The sequence below is a fragment of the Mollisia scopiformis genome (assembly GCF_001500285.1).
Source record: "Mollisia scopiformis unplaced genomic scaffold LY89scaffold_1, whole genome shotgun sequence".
In the NCBI taxonomy this organism is placed as follows: Eukaryota; Fungi; Ascomycota; class Leotiomycetes; order Helotiales; family Mollisiaceae; genus Mollisia; species Mollisia scopiformis.
This window is the reverse complement of record NW_017263581.1, coordinates 789,307-807,836: the sequence shown is the minus strand read 5'-3', so window position 1 is coordinate 807,836 and position 18,530 is coordinate 789,307. Positions and strand designations below refer to the sequence as shown.

The following is an 18,530-nucleotide window of genomic DNA, read 5'->3' as shown; positions in this document are numbered from 1 at the left end:
TTAAAATTGTGGGTCATCCGCCGAAGCTTTGCCTCACCAAGGCCAATGGCAACAGCGCATCGCCAGCCAGCCTCTTTTTATTTACATATTTATTTATTATTTATTTTTTTCTCTCCCTCTTTCACTCTCTCTCTATTCATCATGAGACGGAAGAACGCGAATTCCTGTTTCGTCGGTCTTGATGCTCTGCGAAAAGTGGTGCATCCATGATCCCGCACATGGACATCCCGTTTTGCATGCTGTGAAGGATGCGCTCACAACAACCCCTCTCTCCTCTGCTGGCCGGCCCGTCTCACTACAAACGACCTTTCTCCACGCTTCGAGACCACCATGACCATGCCCATGACCATGACATACCGGTAAGAATGAGGTCCCGAGTACCAATCATATCGTCATCTGATTGAATCATCATCATCGCCTGTACCGCGTCCCTTTGGGCCACTACCACCAGCCGACGGCATCCTCTGCGGAGTACGTTAAGCAAGTCGTGCTTCTAGACCCTGCAATTGTGCAATTGACTTTGATGTTGGTTGGGGACATTCCAATAATGATTCACAGAGAACCCGCTGCACTGCACCCCTCATGTGCGCAACACAGCGGCTTCCATTTGATATCAGATTCCAAATCGGATCTTCAACAAAGCACTCTTTATGATGCACAGAGCGCACCAATCATCGTCGGTGGAGCAGCGTGGGGATCTTGGTAGGATCGTTTGGATCGTTTGCATAGACGAAGGGTGCCAGTTGTGTGTGATGTGTGAGGTCCAGAAGGTTTCAGCAACCGTGTGTGGTAGATTCGGGCCCAATCTGCTGCTGAACGTCGAGCATCTGCAGCTGATTTGGCCATGCATGGAGTGGAGATGTCCGATCTCTGTATGAGAGCTCGACGACTTGATGGATATCCAGGCCAAAACAAAGCCAAGTAGTAAGTCGAAGTCGAGATCTCACTCTTCCCCACTGCGTGCGCTATTTTGGAATAGTAAGATGTTCGATATGTGACAGCTGGTGACAGAAGATGTAGACAAAAAGATTCTGGGGAACAATAAGTGATGGATGATGATGTATTGGGGCCATTGCTGCGCGCGATAAAATACACACTGGTCGTTTTGTAGAACTCGTATACTTCATCCCAAGCGGGTCGTATAGCATCAATACTCATGGTAACTGATCGGGAGTCGTAATGCACCCTGTCAATGTGTTGTAAATGAATGAAAGAAAGAATCCCAAACTCAAACTCGTAATCCCCCTTTCTCAGAAGCAATCCTCCGCAATGCTTTACACAATTCACACCTCACACTTCCTCCTCACTCGCCGTGCCCAATGCAGTGCTGTGCTGTGCCCATGACACAAGACAGCCTTTCCATCTTCCCAGACTCGATTCATCTTCGTTTGAACTTTGATGTTGGGCGTAGCTAGCCGAAGTACCTCAGTCTTAGGTCCACCGCAGACCTCACTCACCTCCCGCCGTGATCCCGTGCAAATTCAACATCCACAATCACCTCCACCACCCACCACAACCACCACCACCAACCCTCCCACCCGGAAACTCCTCACATCAGAATTGTGATCGATAATCGCCATACTTCCCCCCGCCATCCTATGGCCGCCTCATAGCCGTGTGCTTTGGTCAATGATGACCAGGAAAGATGCTGCGGCTCGCAACAGCTCTGCGACGAGCTCGAGCACTGATAGCTGGAAGTCGACCGATACCGTCAAAGGGCCAACCTCACTCTTTCGCAACCCATCGCGACGGGGTGCCCCAATGACTGTGAAGACCGATGGGAGAAACAAGTGAGACTTCCTTTCCCCTTGAATCTCTGTCTCGTCGAGTTGCCGTCGTTCTGGAAGGAAAGCTTTGAACATGTTCTTTGACTAACGGCTGCTTGCATTTGCGCTGCTCTCAGGCCCGAGACTGATCCTCAAGTGTCGCCCACTACCACGGCTGCACCGCGAACGACCATATCCCCGTCGACCTCGTCTCCCAATGTATCTCCTCGGGACCATAGAATGGCCGACTTTGGCAATTATCGACGCGACCTTGCCGTGCTGCAAACATCGAGTGGAGGAATACCCCAGATCCAGCACAACCCCCCAACTGCGTTGGGCTCGCCGAATCATATTGCGCCCTGGATGTCGACGAACGGGACTGTAACCTCTCCGCAGAGTGCCTTTGGTACCAGTTTTTACAATGATTCGAGCGACAATTTGTCGCAGGCTTCTCAGTTGTCGCCAGGGTTCAGGCCTGGGACTGGATTGACAGGAAACACAAATGCAAGCGATTCCCCGGCGGATCCATATTTTGGAGACGAAAGACGGCCCTCTGTAGCAAGTGTAACGACTGCCAGTAGTCAAGGCTCGAAATCGAGTGTCAATCGGACAGGAATCCATAAGAAACTACAAACTTTCTTTGGAGAGGACTTTCCTGGTAGGGATGGATCCGACACAAGCTTGCCTTCACATGGAAAGGACGCCCGATCGCATTCTTTCGCCCGAAGTCATCGAGAGCGCAATCATTCATCTGCCACAGATCAGACGCAAAGAGACATATCGCCTGCGCCTTCAAGACCTAGGACGCCAGTGCCTTCAAGTGATGTGGTACCTTTCTTATATCAAGACTCTCAGGTCAGTAGCTCTATATATACAGAAGCCCTCACAAGGCTATTGGATTCAATGCTTTTCTTGGCCTTGTTTCTAGGTACCACTCAATTGAAGTGTCCAGAAACAAGACTATTCAGACATATGTACACGCCCGAAAGTATGCTAACTTGTTAAAGGACATATCTAAATACGGCGAAGCTCCTGTTCGCGAGAAATTGTCTGGGCCTGACAAGGACCGATATATGAACGAAAACCCTCAGAATCCACCAAAGACATCATCATCCTCGAGATCGGGCCATGTGCACTTGCCAGGCCACAATCATCGTCATAACAAGAGTAACGAGGACGCAAGGTCTTTGCGACCGTCTATAAGTAGAGAGACCACTGGAGGTGAACCGCGCCAAAAAGATCGCGCGCCGACTTCGATGGGCACTGCTTTGGGGAATTCCTCGAATTCAAGTCTTTCGAAAAGACCTTCGAGTCCAACACCAAGCGGCATGAGTGGTTGGAGCGGGTCGACCGCCAAATTGCCTCTCAACGATGGTTCAACTTCACCAACACACGGAAAACGCGGTATCCTGGGTCGATTTCGAAAACACAAAGACAAGGATGGTACGCCTCCAGGGCGCCAGCTCAAGGACTTGCCGGGATCTGTCCGATCATTCAATTATGCTTCGAACGGGAGAGGGCAAATTTCACCTGAATTTGGCAATTGGAGCCACAATGGTAGCCTTGCGGGATCTGAGGTCAACCTTGTCAGACAAGACAATGGCAACTCGCGGCCGAATGGACAACCTCGACAGGGTACATTTGGCAAACTTCCTTTCAGAAAAGGGAGGAGTAAGGCGACCGATGATTCAGAACTGTATTCCGACCTCAACGAAAAACACGAGGGCTTCCTAGGTTCGGTCTTCAATCTGGATACGGATTTGTCAAAGATGGACGGGATTTTGGCGAAACCCGTGCCTTTGACGCCATTGGACAACAGTATATTCACTGGAAATGTTGAAGATGAGGCGAAGATGGACGCGAAAAATGCGGGTGGACTAGGCTGGGATGCACCAGATAGTTGGGCCGTGAAGAAGGTCGATGATGCGAACATGTCGAGACTGTCAGAGATCGATGAAGCAGGAATTCCGCCAAAGGCCGATGAAAAAGCTACACCTTATTGCATACGAATATTCAGGATAGATGGGACATTTGCAACTTTAGGGACGCCATTAAACGCAACTGTCACCGACATCATGCAGCAGCTTGGAAAGAAGACTTATATGACCGACAGCCTCGAGAATTACCAGATTGTGATGAAGAAGCACGATTTGCAACGAATTTTGGGTGCTGGCGAACGACCTGTTGTTATTCAGAAGCGTCTGCTCGAGCAAGCTGGATATGAAGAACGAGACAAGATTGAGGATGTTGGACGAGAAGACAACAGTTACCTCTGCCGTTTCTCATTCGTCCCCACACGCGAGAGTGGTTATGCATCTGTCACGAATGATCCTGGAGTCAGTCGAGTCCAAAAATACAGCCACGTAGATCTGTCCGGACGAAACCTCATCACTATCCCCATTGCATTGTATTCGAAAGCGTCAGAAATCATCTCTCTCAACCTATCGCGAAATCTTTCCCTCGACTTACCAAAGGACTTTATTCAGTCGTGTCAAAACCTCCGAGACATCAAGTTCATCAACAACGAAGCTTGGAAACTGCCACCAAGTCTCAGTAGAGCGGGCCGGCTTACGATTCTTGATGTGTCGAATAACAGATTAGAGCAGCTTGAACACGCTGAGCTCTCACGATTACAGGGACTGATTAGTCTCAAATTGGCCAACAACAGACTGAGAAGTCTTCCATCCTATTTCGGATGCTTCAAGTCGATGCGGACTCTGAACATCTCTTCGAACTTTCTCGATTCATTCCCGAAATTTCTATGTGACCTTGATGGCCTTGTCGACATCGATATGAGTTTCAATGGTATTGCCAGCTTGCCGGATGAGATTGGCCAGTTGAAGAATCTGGAAAGATTCGTTATTACCAACAATCGACTCAATGGATCCCTTCCAGATAATTTCGGGGAGCTTGTCAATCTCAAAGAGGTAGATGTCCGGTACAACGCTCTCTCGAGCATCAATGTGATTGCAAAACTACCGAAAGTTGAGCAGATATCCGCAGACCATAATAGTGTGTCCGTGTGCGAATCAGAATTCACCAAAATTCGAATTCTCCGCCTCAACTCAAATCCAGTCACCAAGTTTGAGATCCTCAACCCGGTTCCAACACTAACTACTCTGAACCTTTCGAATGCCAAGCTTGCTCATATCCCAGATGCTGTATTCGATAAAATGCCAAACCTCGTCAAACTCGTTCTAGACATCAACCATTTTGTATCGTTACCAAGCCATATTGGCAAATTGCGGAAACTCGAGCACTTCAGCATTGCCAGGAACGCTTTGAGCAGTCTACCAGCTGAGATAGGCTGCCTTACGGAGCTGCGGTTCCTAGATGTCAGACAAAACAACCTAAAGAAGCTGCCTATGGAGATCTGGTGGGCAAACAAACTGGAAACTTTTAACATATCTTCAAACGTTCTCGACAACTTCCCCAAGCCAGCTTCTAGGCCACCCCAAGTCCCTGGCGAAATTCCCACTCCGACAGAGAGAGGTCCTCTTAATGGAAGCCCTGGCCAAAGTTCCAACAACTCGAGCTTCGAGGAATTGGGGCCATTAGAGGCATTCGGACACAGAAGACCAAGTCAAGCATCAGGTGGTCTGCTCAGCGTCGGTGGATCTCCTGTCCCAGGCGGAGGTGATAGGAAGAGCTCCATCGTGTCCGTGTACGGGAAGGGCAATAACAGAAAAACCTCCGTTGTGTCGAGAAGTGCATCCCAGAACAGTATTGGCACCGGGACGCCTCCAGCATCGACCGCTAGGAAAGATTCTGGAATGTCAGCAAGATTACTCAACACCTTCGCAGGTTCACTCCGCAATCTCTATCTTGCAGATAACCAACTTGATGACGATGTCTTTGATGAACTCATTTTGTTGGGAGAGCTCCGCCTTCTGAATTTGTCATACAATGACCTGAATGACATGCCGCAACGAACTCTGAAGAGCTGGCCACAGCTCTCTGAGCTATATCTCTCCGGGAACGAATTGACTTCACTTCCATCTGACGACTTCGAAGAATTCAGTTTGCTGCAAGTACTGCATATCAATGGCAATAAGTTCCAGACTCTCCCTGCTGAGTTAGGCAAAGCTCATAGGCTTGCCGTGCTTGACTGTGGTAGCAACTCACTGAAATATAACGTGTCGAACTGGCCATATGATTGGAATTGGAACTGGAATACCAACCTCAAGTACCTGAATCTGTCTGGAAACAAACGTCTTGAGATCAAACCCTCCATACCTGGAGGTGGCGCAAACCGCGATGGAAGAGATCTTACTGACTTCAGCGCTCTCCAACATCTCCGCATCCTTGGGCTGATGGATGTAACCCTGACAATTCCCACTACCCCAGATGAGACAGAAGATCGAAGAGTGCGAACTTCTGGATCTCTCGCTGGCCAATTGGCATATGGTATGGCAGATACTTTGGGCAGGAACGAGCATCTGTCCATTATTGATATGGTCGTCCCACGATTTAATTCGACAGAAACTGAAACCCTTCTTGGTATGTTTGATGGCCAAGCACTTTCAAGCGGTGGATCCAAGATTGCGAAGTATCTTCATGAGAACTTTGGCCACATCTTCGGAGAAGAGCTCAAGAGACTGAATCCAGGGTTGAAAGAATCACCTGTCGATGCATTAAGGAGAGCTTTCTTGTCACTGAACAAGGACCTCGCTACAGCTGCGACGCAGCACACGGAAGAACGATCTTTGTTGTCTCACAGAGGCTCGGCAGCACCTGCAGTTCTTAGTCAAGCAGATCTTCATTCTGGTGGGGTTGCTACTGTACTTTTCTTGCAGCAATCCGAGCTATACGTTGCCAATGTAGGCGATGCACAAGCAATGCTCATACACTCGGAAGGAGGCCATCGCATTCTGACCCGGAAGCACGATCCTGCAGAGCCTAACGAGAGACAACGCATACGCGACGCAGGTGGTTGGGTTTCAAGACAAGGAAAGTTGAACGATATCCTTGAGGTGTCTAGAGCCTTTGGCTATGTTCAGCTTATGCCGGCCGTGCAAGCTGCACCACATATCACACAAGTTACGGTGAAAGAACAGGACGAAATGATATTGATTGCTTCCCGTGAGCTGTGGGAGTATCTCTCTCCAGAACTTGTCGTTGATGTCGCCCGATACGAGCGTGGAGATCTAATGCGAGCAGCTCAAAGATTACGAGATCTGGCTATTGCCTTTGGTGCCACCAACAAACTCATGGTCATGATGATTGGGGTCAGCGATCTGAAGAAGCGAGCCCAGATCCGACCTCATCGGGTCCAAAGCTTGTCTTTCAATCCTGCTGCACTTATCGACGAAGGTTACGCCCCAGCCCGAAGACCCAAGAAGAAGGGAGAGACTGTCGAAGATTCCGGTCTTCGGCGTCTACAAGCTGAGGTTGATGCACCTATCGGCGATGTCAGCATCGTCTTCACCGATATCAAGAGCTCTACATTACTTTGGGAAACATATCCCAGTGCCATGCAGTCAGCTATCAAACTACACAACGAAGTCATGCGACGTCAACTGCGAATCATTGGTGGTTATGAAGTCAAGACTGAAGGTGATGCTTTCATGGTCTCTTTCCCGACTGCTACATCTGCTCTACTATGGTGTTTTGCGGTACAGCAACAACTACTTGAAGTTCAATGGCCGTCGGAGGTTCTTTCAAGCGTCCTTGGACAAGAGATCTATGACAATGACCACACCCTAATCTTCAAGGGCTTGAGCGTCAGAATGGGTGTTCATTGGGGTCGTCCTGTGTGCGAGAAGGATCCTGTGACTCGACGTATGGATTACTTTGGACCCATGGTCAATCGTACTTCTCGTATCTCATCTGTTGCCGATGGTGGCCAGATTACAGTCTCTGCAGACTTCATATCAGAGATCCACCGCTGTCTTGAAACCTACAGCGAGAGTGACCGTTCTGGTTCTACAGGATCGGAGGACACTTTTGACAGCGACGTTATGAGCCAAGCAATCCGCCGTGAACTGCGCTCTCTTAGTAGTCAAGGTTTTGAGGTCAAGGATATGGGAGAACGAAAGCTCAAAGGTTTGGAAAATCCTGAATACATCTATCTGATGTACCCACACGCTCTATCTGGTCGTATTCACTACCAGCAAAGACTGGCTGAGAACGACAAGCTCATCATGGCCGAAGAACCAGCGACACTGTCTCAACAGAGTCAATTGAGCATAGACACCGATTCTGTTTGGGCTCTTTGGAGCGTGAGCTTGAGACTTGAGATGCTGTGCTCAAGCTTGGAGGTAGACAAAGGACACGGTGTTGCCTTGCAACCTCCTGAGACAGCCATGCTGGAGAAGATGAAGCATAGAGGTGGAGAAGTCACGGATCGATTCTTGGTTAACTTCCTTACCCACCAAGTTTCCAGAATCGAGGTAAGCACCTAGTTCTCAATCCAGCTGATCAATGACTAACTTTCCCCCAGACCTGCATCTCAACCCTAGCAACCCGCCATCTAGCAATCGGTCGCTGCCACATCACAGACCTCGACCAACTCCGCGCCCCAATGGACGACGTCCTCGACGCTCTCGCAATGCAATTACAGGAATTGCAAAAATACAAAGCTCGTTACGGCGAGCTGCCACCGGAAGGTAGCAAGAAGAGGAGAACCAAGACTCTACAGAATTAGGAGAGAGAGAAAATAAAGGTTTAATCGGCGTCGCTCGGGCAAGCATAATTGTATTCAGCAAGGCGTTTCTGCTTTCTTTTTCCCGGGTTTGGGTTTTGGGTACGGATTGGGATGGAATGGACGAACGGACGGCTGTATTGATGACCCCCCTGTGCGAATATGATGTGTGCCTGCCTTTTTTCTTCTTCTTCGTCTTTCGTTGGAAGGATGGGTAAAAGGATGGATGAATGAGGTGGCTTGGGTACTTACTTACTTCGTTTTCTGATTGGGATCGGGTGGTTGGTTCATTTATGATTGCGCGTGCGTTTGGTCAGTGCAGTGGGAGAGAATGGATGGGCATTGTGCATATAGGATAGGATAGGATAGGGTTACTTAGTTCTTTTTTGATGGGGAGGTGAAAGTGAGGAAAGAGCGAATGAATTGAAGGTGCGTTGCAAGCAAGCATGGTCTTTGGAGTGGCTTTTGTGATGTAATGTGATATTTTCTTGTCATCTCGAATTTGATTCTTGATTTTTCGTTTTTGAGGTAGGAGATTCAGGACCTGCTGAGACGTAGCGAGGAGAGGAAGACGTGGATATTGGATTCCATATCGCTTCGTCACCAGCATATTTATTTAATCCTAGGATGAGCAAACATCTAGGACAAATCCTATTAAAGAATCAGGGGCTTTTAGGTGGAAGACTCTTGAATAATCAGACTGGAGCTCTGATCATAGATCTTACGCCACCTTTCTGTGTCCTAGTGCTAACGAAGGTAGGTTCTATGACTGATCTGGTGTATTGTGCCCAGGTGCCCAGGTGGAGTTGGGTACATAGGCTCACGTGACGAGAAAAAGGCCTTTATCTCGCTGACAATTAGACACTGGCTTGATCGCGCATATCAACACGGAATTTTGATCGAAAGAATCAACAACGTCGCAAAGATATTGGACGACAAAACATAGCTCTCCAGGTTGCCACCCGCTTGTTTTTACACGAGGCCCCTTTCTTGCCGAGTTAAGCGAGTCTTTCAACTCGGCAATCGCACCTGGGGTTTTCAAGGGATCGACACATTCAAGAGCTCAATCAGACTGTTCCTCTACAAAGGACTTTGTTGAACAGTCAACGTGATTCTTTCATCTCAGCACTAACACAAGGATTTCGATTTTATTGTTAGCAAAGGAACAATAGGGATTGTAAGTGTATAAAAGGAATCTTAAGCTTCATTAATGGCATTCTTCAGAACATAAAGAACTTATTACAAACACTCAGTCTTCACCTAGCACTCAAATCGGCATCCAAGCAAAACACAACAGCTCCACAAAGAAACTCAACCAACCCTCAATCAAAATGAGTTTCAAGAGACGTGAACCTGTTTGGGTTAAAGACCCAGTCAAGATCGCAGCCATGCTAAACGATCCCGCAGTCCGAGTCAACCGTGACGACTTCATCTCTGAGATTCAACTTGACGGCCAACCAGTCAAAGTCAATTGTAGAATGTACTGGACGCCCACACCAGGAGAGATCGTCCATCCAGGCGTCGCTCCCGTTGCGCCAGAAGAGCCAGAAAGGCCCGAACCCATCCCTGTTCTCAGAGAAGAAGATTGGCGCGACGTCGAATCTGTCGAGAGCACAGAATCGTGGTTTGTAGCTCTCCAAGCCTTCAAGACCGAGCACAAGGAATGGAGAGAGATCCTCATGCCCGCTTTCCGCGAACACTTAGACGCGTACGAAACCCAACTCGCACGCTTTGAGATGGAAATCAAGGTCGGAGAGCCAGCACCCGAAAATGACGGCCCGCCAGCACGCTTTCTAGTCCCCGGCAGCGGTCCCTCCACCATCCTCACTCACGGGCGCGGATCCAATTTAGACGTCCCTGCCATCGTCGGATTCAACCAAGGATTCGGCCGTACACACTCCTCGCTCGCCTTCGCCCGCGGCAAGGAGAACGAGGCCGAACGCGCCGCCGTCTTCAACGCCCTCGCAGCCAACTACCCCACCAACACCTTCACGGGCCGCTCCTTCGGCGCCCGCGCCGCCACCATCGCCGCGCTCAAGAACCCGGCCATCAACCAGCTCATCTGCTTCACCATCCCCATCGTGCGCGAGCGCGACACCTCGCTTAGCGAGGACCTGCTTAAGCTGCCTGCTACCACGGACGTCCTGTTCGTGCTGGGCAACGACGACGCCCGGACGCCTGAGATTGAGCTCCACCGCGTCCGCAAGCTGATGAAGGCTAGGACGTGGTGGATCCGCGTCATTCTGGGCGACCATGGGTTGTTCTACCTGCCGGAGAGCAAGCGCGTGGCGCTGGCGAAGGTCATGGGGCAGCTTGCTGCTCAGTGGTGTGAGAATAGGGACCCGGCGAAGACGGAGTTCGTGTTGGACTGGGTGGAGGATAAGGAGAAGGGGTTGAATCAGCCGGTTTGGAGTGAGTGGCAGCCGATTCAAGAGGATCCGGCGGAGGGCTGGGGATGTGCTGTACAGTAAGTTGGTAGGTATGTCCTGCTATGCGGTTAGTACGTTCGGAAAGGTAAGTCGAGACGAACTCTGGTTGTATGTGTAAAGACTGGTAAGTCCTCTCTTTATCCCCTCCCCCCCCCTCTCCCCCTTGTAAAAGTAAACAAGCCCTTTGTTATTTTATCTGCAACACAATATTATTTCTTTCTCACAATCATATGTTCCAATTCCCAATCACGTGTAATGAATGCATAGTCTTCAAGTCAAGAATGCATTGTCCTTGGTGCTTTCATACTATAACTCCGCTCAAAGACAACACTTTTCCTTAACATGATATCCTCAAAGGTGCTTGGCGAAGAAAGCTGCGACTTGGTTGTATCTGAGTTACAAATTAACTTATGCTCTCAAAAAAATAATGAATAAACTCACCCTCTCTCATACTCCTTCAAGTTCTCAGCCTCATCCAACTTGGCTCTTGTTCCCACTATAAAATAATCAGCAGTGACCCTCCTCCACATGTGACCGCAAGCCAATCGGCTCGAAAAGTACTCACTCCATCCATGGTGCATGTTCATGTAACTCTCAACCACACCTGGCTTGCCTTCACCAACGAGAACCGCCTTATACTCAGCCACGACCTTCTCATCCTCGCCATTGGACGCAAGGACAATGTGAGGAATCTCCAGCTTCTTGGCATCTTCAACATTAAGTTGTCTACCGCCAACAATCAGCAAACCATCACCACGCTCCGAAACGAAACATACCCAGGATGCGTCTGCCCCGAGACCTTAAACGGCGTGCCCGGCCCCGAAGCCAACACCGCAATCTAAAAACCACCACCATTAACACCTTCCTTTCTCTCTCTTCCACTCCAATCTCAATTAAAACAAACCCACTCACCTTCCCACCCCAACAAAGCCCAAAAGCGCCCCAGCTCTGCACATCCCCAAACTCCACTTCCCCCTTCGCAGCCTCCACAAACCTTCCCAATTTCCCCGCATTCCCGGCCGGATCCAGCATCGCAAAGAACGCCGCCTTCTCGGGCGACGGCTCCTTGCTCGCGAACCATTCCTCCCGGGCAACGTGGCCCTCCAGGAAATCGGGGACGAAGACCAGCGCGCCGACGGCGGCGGCGAGTAGATCGGCGCCTTGGAGCGTCTGCGAGGCGAAGCCGAAGATGTCGTAGATGGTGATGAGGGCTTTTTTGGAGGTCGGGGGGCCGGTTATGTCTAGGATGGGGGGAGGGAGGGGTTAGTTTGTGTTGAGAGGGGGAGGAGGAAGGGGAAGGAGGGGAGGATGGGAGGTAGGTACAGGTTTTGAGGCCGGCGATTTGTTTGTAGTGCCCTTTGGTTTGGTAGTTGGTGACTACGACGGGCGGGATGGTTTGGCAGGCTTCGCAGGTCATTTTTTGTTCTTTTTTGATTGTTTCTTTATTTGTTTGTAGTTGAGTAGGTAGGTAGGTTTCGAGTAATTCACGTGCTCAATTATCACAAAGTACCTAGGTAGGTTGTCGTTGAGAAGATGAGATTTTGAGATTGATGGATATTGCCAGAGCTGAAGTGGTTTGCATGATATATACCTCTTTCTCTCTCTTCAGTCCCCCGCCTATCGTCACCAGAAGATGTTTGAAGGGGATGCACGCATTGTCGGCCCGCTCTCGCTCGGCATTAGTGGACTAAAATCCGTTTCGGCATGTACAAAGCGACGAGATGCTTTCCTTCACCGAAGATCGGTTGCGGATTTCCGATATCGATGCTGTAGTGGATATGATAGCAGACGTATGGTGATGTTTGGAAGGCACTGTCGGGTATGGATGGTGGGTTGATTCTTCTTTAGGGGCGTTGTTGTGTGATGTCAAGGTTGGATCACGTTTTGCATACGATCACCAATGTTGATGTCATCGTTTTGGAAAATTCCAAGTTCTAGCTATCCTAGCTTATTTATCCGCTAATCAATTTCTCTTTCCTGCAATGTATTGACCAGAATGTTGGTACTCATCACGTGACTGACCTCCTCTGCAGATCTTGCCGTCACTTTCCATGGTTCACTACCAAAGTCTTTAACATGATAAGTGTTTTGCCAGAACAATCAGATGAAATAAGCATATCTAGCGAAGTTTACTTATGCTTGAAGTAAGAAGAAAATCTCAACTGATTAAGTAAGTTTTCAAATATGCCATGATTAAACAACCTTGCAAGACTTCGCTCTTTCTCAGCTCCAATCGTGAACATTACTCTTCGAATACTGCACCGAACTCTTGATATTCTCGGACAATAAGTACAATCTGTTTTCCTGAGCCTCGCTCTCGTCATTCTGTCAACACTCGTCGCGAATTTTCGCTCTACATTATGAGAAAGCTCGATTCTGCAATAGCTTTTGATTTGTTTTTATAAGACTCGATGAATATGTTAGGAGAGTCTTCACAGTAACTCGGGAACCTAGCATTGGGGCTTAGCCTGCATCCTGGGCTTTGGTTTACTTTTCCCCGGTAGAGGCGTTAGAATTACATCGACGACGATTGAATGGAGGGGTGCAAATGCCATGTCTTCGGATAAGAGTCTCATTATTTGGTGCTCAATGAGTGGTGCGATCCGTTAAAGCGTCGCCGAGCTCACGTTCAGAAAGTAGGTATTTCTCGGAATTAGGCGAGCAAGCCCCTTTTCCTTAGCCGGAGGTCTGATTAGAGGATCTATCAACAGCATTCTCTATTCGTCCCTAGTAAGAACCAATCATAATTATGGCTTTGCTGCTCGCAGTCTACAGGCGCCATATCTGGTGCAAGACTGTGGTGAAGATAAGACATTATCGTTTGTTGAATGTGGTAGTGGATTTGCCGAAAGTTGATAACTTCCGAGCGCAATTCTGAATACCAATGGCTCATTAAAGCCAATCAAGCTGTTCAATTTGCTTCAAATCAGTGTTAATCGTGGCAGTGGACTCGAAACAGCTTACCATCTATTGGAGTTCGACAGTTCGCGGTTCTGATGCTGTTCCTGAGCGCCGTAAGGCAAGGAAGGCTCGCAACTGGTCCTACACTACTCTCTTCTTGTAGACTGCCATTGAAGATAGCGAAAGCGGTGAAAGTTGGAGATAGGTCACGATGACTAGATACCTACCCGAGTTCCCGGAAACCTCCATGATTTCTACTAACCTTTCTTCTCAGTTCCACCACCTTAAGCTTAGAAGGAGTACGAGCAGCGAAGACTCCTGGAACAAAGCGAATCCCTGGCATCTGAGTCGTGGAAGCTAGTGCGGATTCCAGGGAAAGTTCTGGGCTGCCGCGAAAAGGGAGGGGACGTCGCGTTCGTGAGTGGTTGGTTTGTGGATGGGTTTCTATTTCGATTGGATAGTAAATGCTGGTGCTATTATCGTTGATAAAGCGAAATTACTGTACATTCGTGAAACAGGCGGGAGGCGCATCCTTTCACGACTTGGGCATGTGATTATGATCGACTTCAGGAAGGTCAGAATTCTTTCCTTCCGTTCAAGACCACCACGACCTCAGTCCCATGCTAACACCCCATAAAGATAAGACAATCCCTATCCAAAACCCCCTCCCGAAAAATCAAACAATAGTCCCCAAAACCCTCCCCTCAACCCTAACCCCCATCCGCCCCGCATGCCAAAACTCCCACGGATCCACCAAAAACACCATCCTACTCTCCTCCCCCTCCCCCTCCTCCTGCACCCCAACATCAAACACCCGCGCCAAAATATACACATCCCTCGGCCCCTTCCCCTCCTCCCTCATCAAAACGCTAAATCTCTTCGCACGCTCAAACTCCACCGGACTGAGCACAAACTCGGACTTCACGTCGCCTTTCGCGGCCTTAACGTCGATATGGTACGTCGGCGGGTCGGCGGCCCAGTTCGCGGCGCCGGGGTAGTGGTGCGTGTGTAGGAGCTGGGTGAAGGCTCCTGACGGGTCGGTGAATGTGAATGTTGCGTGGCTGAAGGAGTTGCTGGTGTGGAAGCGGGGTATGTGGGCGCGGGAACGGCGGGGGAAAGTCCAGTGTATAAGGGGGTTGTAGTTTTGACCTAGGGCTGAGGCAAGGATTTTGTGGACCTGTGCGGAGGAGAGGAGTTAGTTGGATTGGATTGGATTGGAATACTGGTAGGTAAGGGATGGCCACGTACGTAGAGCTCGCCTCTGAATGCGACGGTCTCGGAGCAAAGTGTTGCTAGCTGTAGGCGTGCAAGACCTCTCGAAAGCGAGTTTTGGAAGTTGTCGAATCCACTGTCTCCTTGTTTCGGTGCCTTAGCAGGTCTTTGCGGCTTGGCAGGCTTGACTTTCTTCTTCGGCTTTGGATTGCTTTTGTCGATCTTATCATCGTCTCCATCCACTTTACCATCGAAAAGCTTTCTTGACTTGATCAACGAGCCCACTCCTGCTCCCACTCCAACGACGATTCCAACAGGCAACCCTAGAACAATAAGAGGTAACTCACGAAGTACACGGAATTTATTCTTCGACCCATCTGCTCCCTGACCTTCCTCCATTTCGTCCTTCGTACCATCTTCAGACGTCCTCCTATCTGCGAACTTCAACCCCTCCAGACTCGGAATCCCCTTATCAGCAAAAACCTTCGAGATCCCTGCAAGGTTGCCCTGCGAGAGCGCAATATGCAAACACATCTCGCTATGCGGCGGATTCTGGGCCTGCATCCCGCAAAAAGTGAACATCTCATCCACAAGCTCTATGGGCGTTTGCTCCATCTCAAACCCTCCTTTGACCGCTAAGTAGATCTTAAGCACATCGTTTTCTGCAACGAGAGCAACGCGGCCGTTGCCCGGTGGGCCTTTGACGGCTTTTTTCTTGTAGGTTACACACCATTCTTGGATGACTTCGTCGGCGGTGTAGACTTGAAGGTTGCGCAGCTCTTTGACGATTTCTTGGCGCCGAGCTCGGTGGTTTTTGGTTGTGGGGATTAATCTATAAGAAAGTCAATGATATCCTTGGGTATGTAAGTGCATGTCTAAGAATACCTTATAATGAAATCAACCTTCGATCTGAAAGGCTGGTAAGTTCTTCGTTTAACACGACCGTCCCATGAGTCTTCGGTACACTGACAACCTGCTTACTTAATAACCTCGATTTCAGCCCCAGTTCCGTTAACACTTGATCCATCGGAGCCAGATCATCGACCTTGACATCCAGTAACGGAACCACACCCGCAAAAATAGTACGAAGAGGTGCCGTATCCGCGATAAACCATTCCGAGACAACAGACGAGTCCTGGAACTCGGATGCTTCGTCGGTGTCCAGGTTCCAGACCTTGGAAACGGGGAACATCTTCTCACGGTGGTTGAAATCAAAATTCCGCAGTTCGGCCGTGGTGGAGATGGGATGTTCGTCTTCTTCAAGCAGTTTCTCCATGGCGTGGAAGATGGAGGTGATGTGCGCTAAGGAGTCGCCTACAGCGAAGGATTTGGCTTCTTCCAAGAGATCGCGGAGTGTAGCGTCCTGGATACCGAGGATGTCGCAGAACAGTGTGTTTTTCCCAGGATAAATGTCTTTCAGACTCTTGAAAGTCCGCGGCTCTTTCGCGACTTTTCCCAATGGAGGACCTTTCCATCGACATTGAGATTTGGGAAGCCATGTCGAATTTGCCCCTTTCCTCGCAGCGGGTATGTATATCAGATTATTTCTGTCCGTGAAGAATTTTCTGCGCCAGATTTTTAGAAAGGGAGACTTCGTTAGAAATGGCGGTACTTACTTGATGATCGCGGCTTCTTTCTCATCGCCACATCGATACTGAATCGTATCTAACAGCTTCATAATCCGAGCACTGTCATTCGAGCTCTCAAGCGCAAGCTGTTCCAAGCAGCGCAGATAGACTGAAACATCGACCTTGATAGAAACACCAAGTATGCTCAGCACCTTCTAATCGGTGTTATCTGGACCAGGAACGTCGACAAACGGCACTCCATCCTGAGACGCTACGAGAAGTTCTTTCGATGGAAGGAACGTGGTATCCAACCGATGCTTCTTGCCATCGGTGCAAGTAACAAGCATAGAACTCAGTTTCTGCTTCAGTCGATCACCGGAAATATGGAATCTCTTAGTGTCATATTTCACCCCTATCTCCTTTTCATTCCACTTCTTCAACTCATCCGGATCAAAGAATCTAGAGTATTTGTCCCAGTTCTCTCGAAGAAGACCCAGAACGGCAAAAGATGGGAACGTCTTGATGATAAACTCGAAGTCCTCGGAAAGTTTGAAACCTCTGTCGGTGGTCGTAGAAACCAGTCTAGGGATCGTAGCAACGTCCATCTTCTCCTCCAACCAGGCAACCCACAGATCGCATTTCCTGCCCTGTCCTGAAGCCTCCATATAATCTTTGTGGATAAAGCGAAACTTGTTTCTATGCGCACCAAAGAAGAACGTCGCCGAGAGCGCCTTTGTCGAGTCTTGATACAGCTGCGAACCATGGATGCGCTGTCCAGATTCAGACATAAACCAAAATCTCTGGAACTCGGGATTTATCCACGCAGCAGAGTAAAGGAACTTGATCTGCGAGACGAGGGCACCGCGAGATACGGAGCTTGAATTTACGCGATTATTTTGATGCAAGTCTCGAATGTGTCGTACGACTGGCTCCTGTTCTAGATCCCCGACCCCTAGGAAGCTGTATAGCTTCTTCCGAGCTGGATCAGCGGCAGCTGTGGAGTCTACTACTGAGAGCTCAAGACCACCTGGGAGTTCGAATTCTGCTTTGGCGGCGGGGAAGAGAATCTGTCGGCCATTTGCGGCGATCCAGGTTCCGTTGTTGAGAGGCACGAGTGTGAGATCGGCGAGTTGAGTGTAGTATTCTCGTGGAAGTCGCATCAGTATGCTTGCAAGATGCGAATGCCATGCCCGGGACTTTGTCTTGAAGACGCCCATGGAAGTCTTGAGAAACGAGGTTAATTCGGCGAAGAATCTCAACTCTGACATTGCTTCAACACTCATCACTTCGAGGTACTTCAAATCAGACTCCAGATAACGACCAGAAAGATAGCGGCCAGATGTTTGGGCGCTGATGGTTAGCGGCGCTGCATTGAATGTGAACTTTTCTGGAACATATATAAGACTATTCGGACGAGTTAAAGTCCCCGATTGTGAGTAAAGGACATCTTGCAATGCGAGCTTGTTTCGCATTTCAAGATGGAATGGTTTGAGAAAGCTCTGTAGCGGCTCTCGGATGGGAAGATATCTAGGCCAAGAGTATCGAAATTTGCCTTTATTGAACTCCTTTACAGTGTCCAAGAGTGCAGGGAACAAAGCTGCACGAAGTGCATGGTTCCATTCCGACGAGTCATCGATGTCTTCTCGACTGGCGATCAAGAGGAAGTCGGCTTGTATGAGAAACTTCAATCTTTTAGTACAAGCCAATCAAAGGAGCAAATGGAGGATACGCACCTCGAATCCATAATCACGTATTGGAAGGAAAGCATATGCCTGTTGCGATTCTCGCCTCGGCTGACCGTCCTTTCCAATCGGGAAACCGAGAACGATCTCAGAAGAAGACACTCCCTGTCTCTTCGACTCCTGTGGCATATTCGATACCTCACCAGTAATTGCCCGAATTCGTGGCGCACAGGCCATCCCCACCAAAATTATAAGGGGGCCAGAAATCAGTTAATTGAGACTATATACACCTGAATTACCATAATGCAGTCTTAATAGGCTTTCCACCA

At 49.2% G+C, this 18,530-nt stretch overlaps 5 protein-coding genes across 5 annotated transcripts; 2 read left to right on the top strand and 3 right to left on the bottom strand.

Moving 5' to 3' along the window:
- Positions 1–526: 526 nt before the first annotated feature.
- Positions 527–1,394, bottom strand: LY89DRAFT_8158 (uncharacterized protein). The gene has a single exon (XM_018223432.1). It carries the CDS (start codon positions 1,156–1,158, stop codon positions 649–651), a length of 510 nt encoding a protein of 169 aa, XP_018078331.1. The 5' UTR covers positions 1,159–1,394; the 3' UTR covers positions 527–648.
- On the top strand, positions 1,395–8,567 carry LY89DRAFT_8174 (adenylate cyclase). Its single transcript, XM_018223433.1, has 4 exons — positions 1,395–1,790; positions 1,904–2,621; positions 2,774–8,158; positions 8,209–8,567. Exons 1-4 carry the CDS (start codon positions 1,630–1,632, stop codon positions 8,410–8,412), a joined length of 6,468 nt encoding a protein of 2,155 aa, XP_018078330.1. The 5' UTR covers positions 1,395–1,629; the 3' UTR covers positions 8,413–8,567.
- A 1,578-nt stretch (positions 8,568–10,145) lies between these two features.
- On the top strand, positions 10,146–10,880 carry LY89DRAFT_573255 (uncharacterized protein; the record flags this gene model as incomplete). Its single annotated transcript, XM_018208680.1, has 1 exon — positions 10,146–10,880. One exon carries the CDS (start codon positions 10,146–10,148, stop codon positions 10,878–10,880), a length of 735 nt encoding a protein of 244 aa, XP_018078329.1.
- Positions 10,881–11,056: 176 nt separating this feature from the next.
- LY89DRAFT_8048 (uncharacterized protein) lies at positions 11,057–12,363 on the bottom strand. The gene is made up of 6 exons (XM_018223422.1): positions 12,162–12,363; positions 11,751–12,079; positions 11,615–11,676; positions 11,404–11,564; positions 11,280–11,334; positions 11,057–11,229 (listed from the first exon to the last, which is right to left on the bottom strand). Exons 1-6 carry the CDS (start codon positions 12,253–12,255, stop codon positions 11,190–11,192), a joined length of 741 nt encoding a protein of 246 aa, XP_018078328.1. The 5' UTR covers positions 12,256–12,363; the 3' UTR covers positions 11,057–11,189.
- A 2,052-nt stretch (positions 12,364–14,415) lies between these two features.
- On the bottom strand, positions 14,416–18,417 carry LY89DRAFT_712924 (uncharacterized protein; the record flags this gene model as incomplete). The annotated part of the gene is made up of 6 exons (XM_018218012.1): positions 18,253–18,417; positions 16,795–18,201; positions 16,568–16,731; positions 15,854–16,516; positions 14,988–15,783; positions 14,416–14,916 (listed from the first exon to the last, which is right to left on the bottom strand). Exons 1-6 carry the CDS (start codon positions 18,388–18,390, stop codon positions 14,416–14,418), a joined length of 3,669 nt encoding a protein of 1,222 aa, XP_018078327.1. The 5' UTR covers positions 18,391–18,417.
- Between the last annotated feature and the right edge of the window lie 113 nt (positions 18,418–18,530).

What these genes read in the sequence shown, in the direction of transcription:
- LY89DRAFT_8158 (XM_018223432.1), bottom strand. Translation starts at nt 1,158, where the DNA reads ATGAGTATTGATGCTATACGACCCGCTTGGGATGAAGTATACGAGTTC.
- LY89DRAFT_8174 (XM_018223433.1), top strand. Translation starts at nt 1,630, where the DNA reads ATGATGACCAGGAAAGATGCTGCGGCTCGCAACAGCTCTGCGACGAGC. An exon ending in AAGACCGATGGGAGAAACAA is followed by an intron (nt 1,791 to 1,903) that starts GTGAGACTTCCT and finishes CGCTGCTCTCAG; the next exon opens with GCCCGAGACTGATCCTCAAG. An exon ending in TCTTATATCAAGACTCTCAG is followed by an intron (nt 2,622 to 2,773) that starts GTCAGTAGCTCT and finishes AACTTGTTAAAG; the next exon opens with GACATATCTAAATACGGCGA.
- LY89DRAFT_8048 (XM_018223422.1), bottom strand. Translation starts at nt 12,255, where the DNA reads ATGACCTGCGAAGCCTGCCAAACCATCCCGCCCGTCGTAGTCACCAAC. An exon ending in TCGGGGCAGACGCATCCTGG is followed by an intron (nt 11,565 to 11,614) that starts GTATGTTTCGTT and finishes TGTTGGCGGTAG; the next exon opens with ACAACTTAATGTTGAAGATG. An exon ending in GAACATGCACCATGGATGGA is followed by an intron (nt 11,335 to 11,403) that starts GTGAGTACTTTT and finishes ATTATTTTATAG; the next exon opens with TGGGAACAAGAGCCAAGTTG.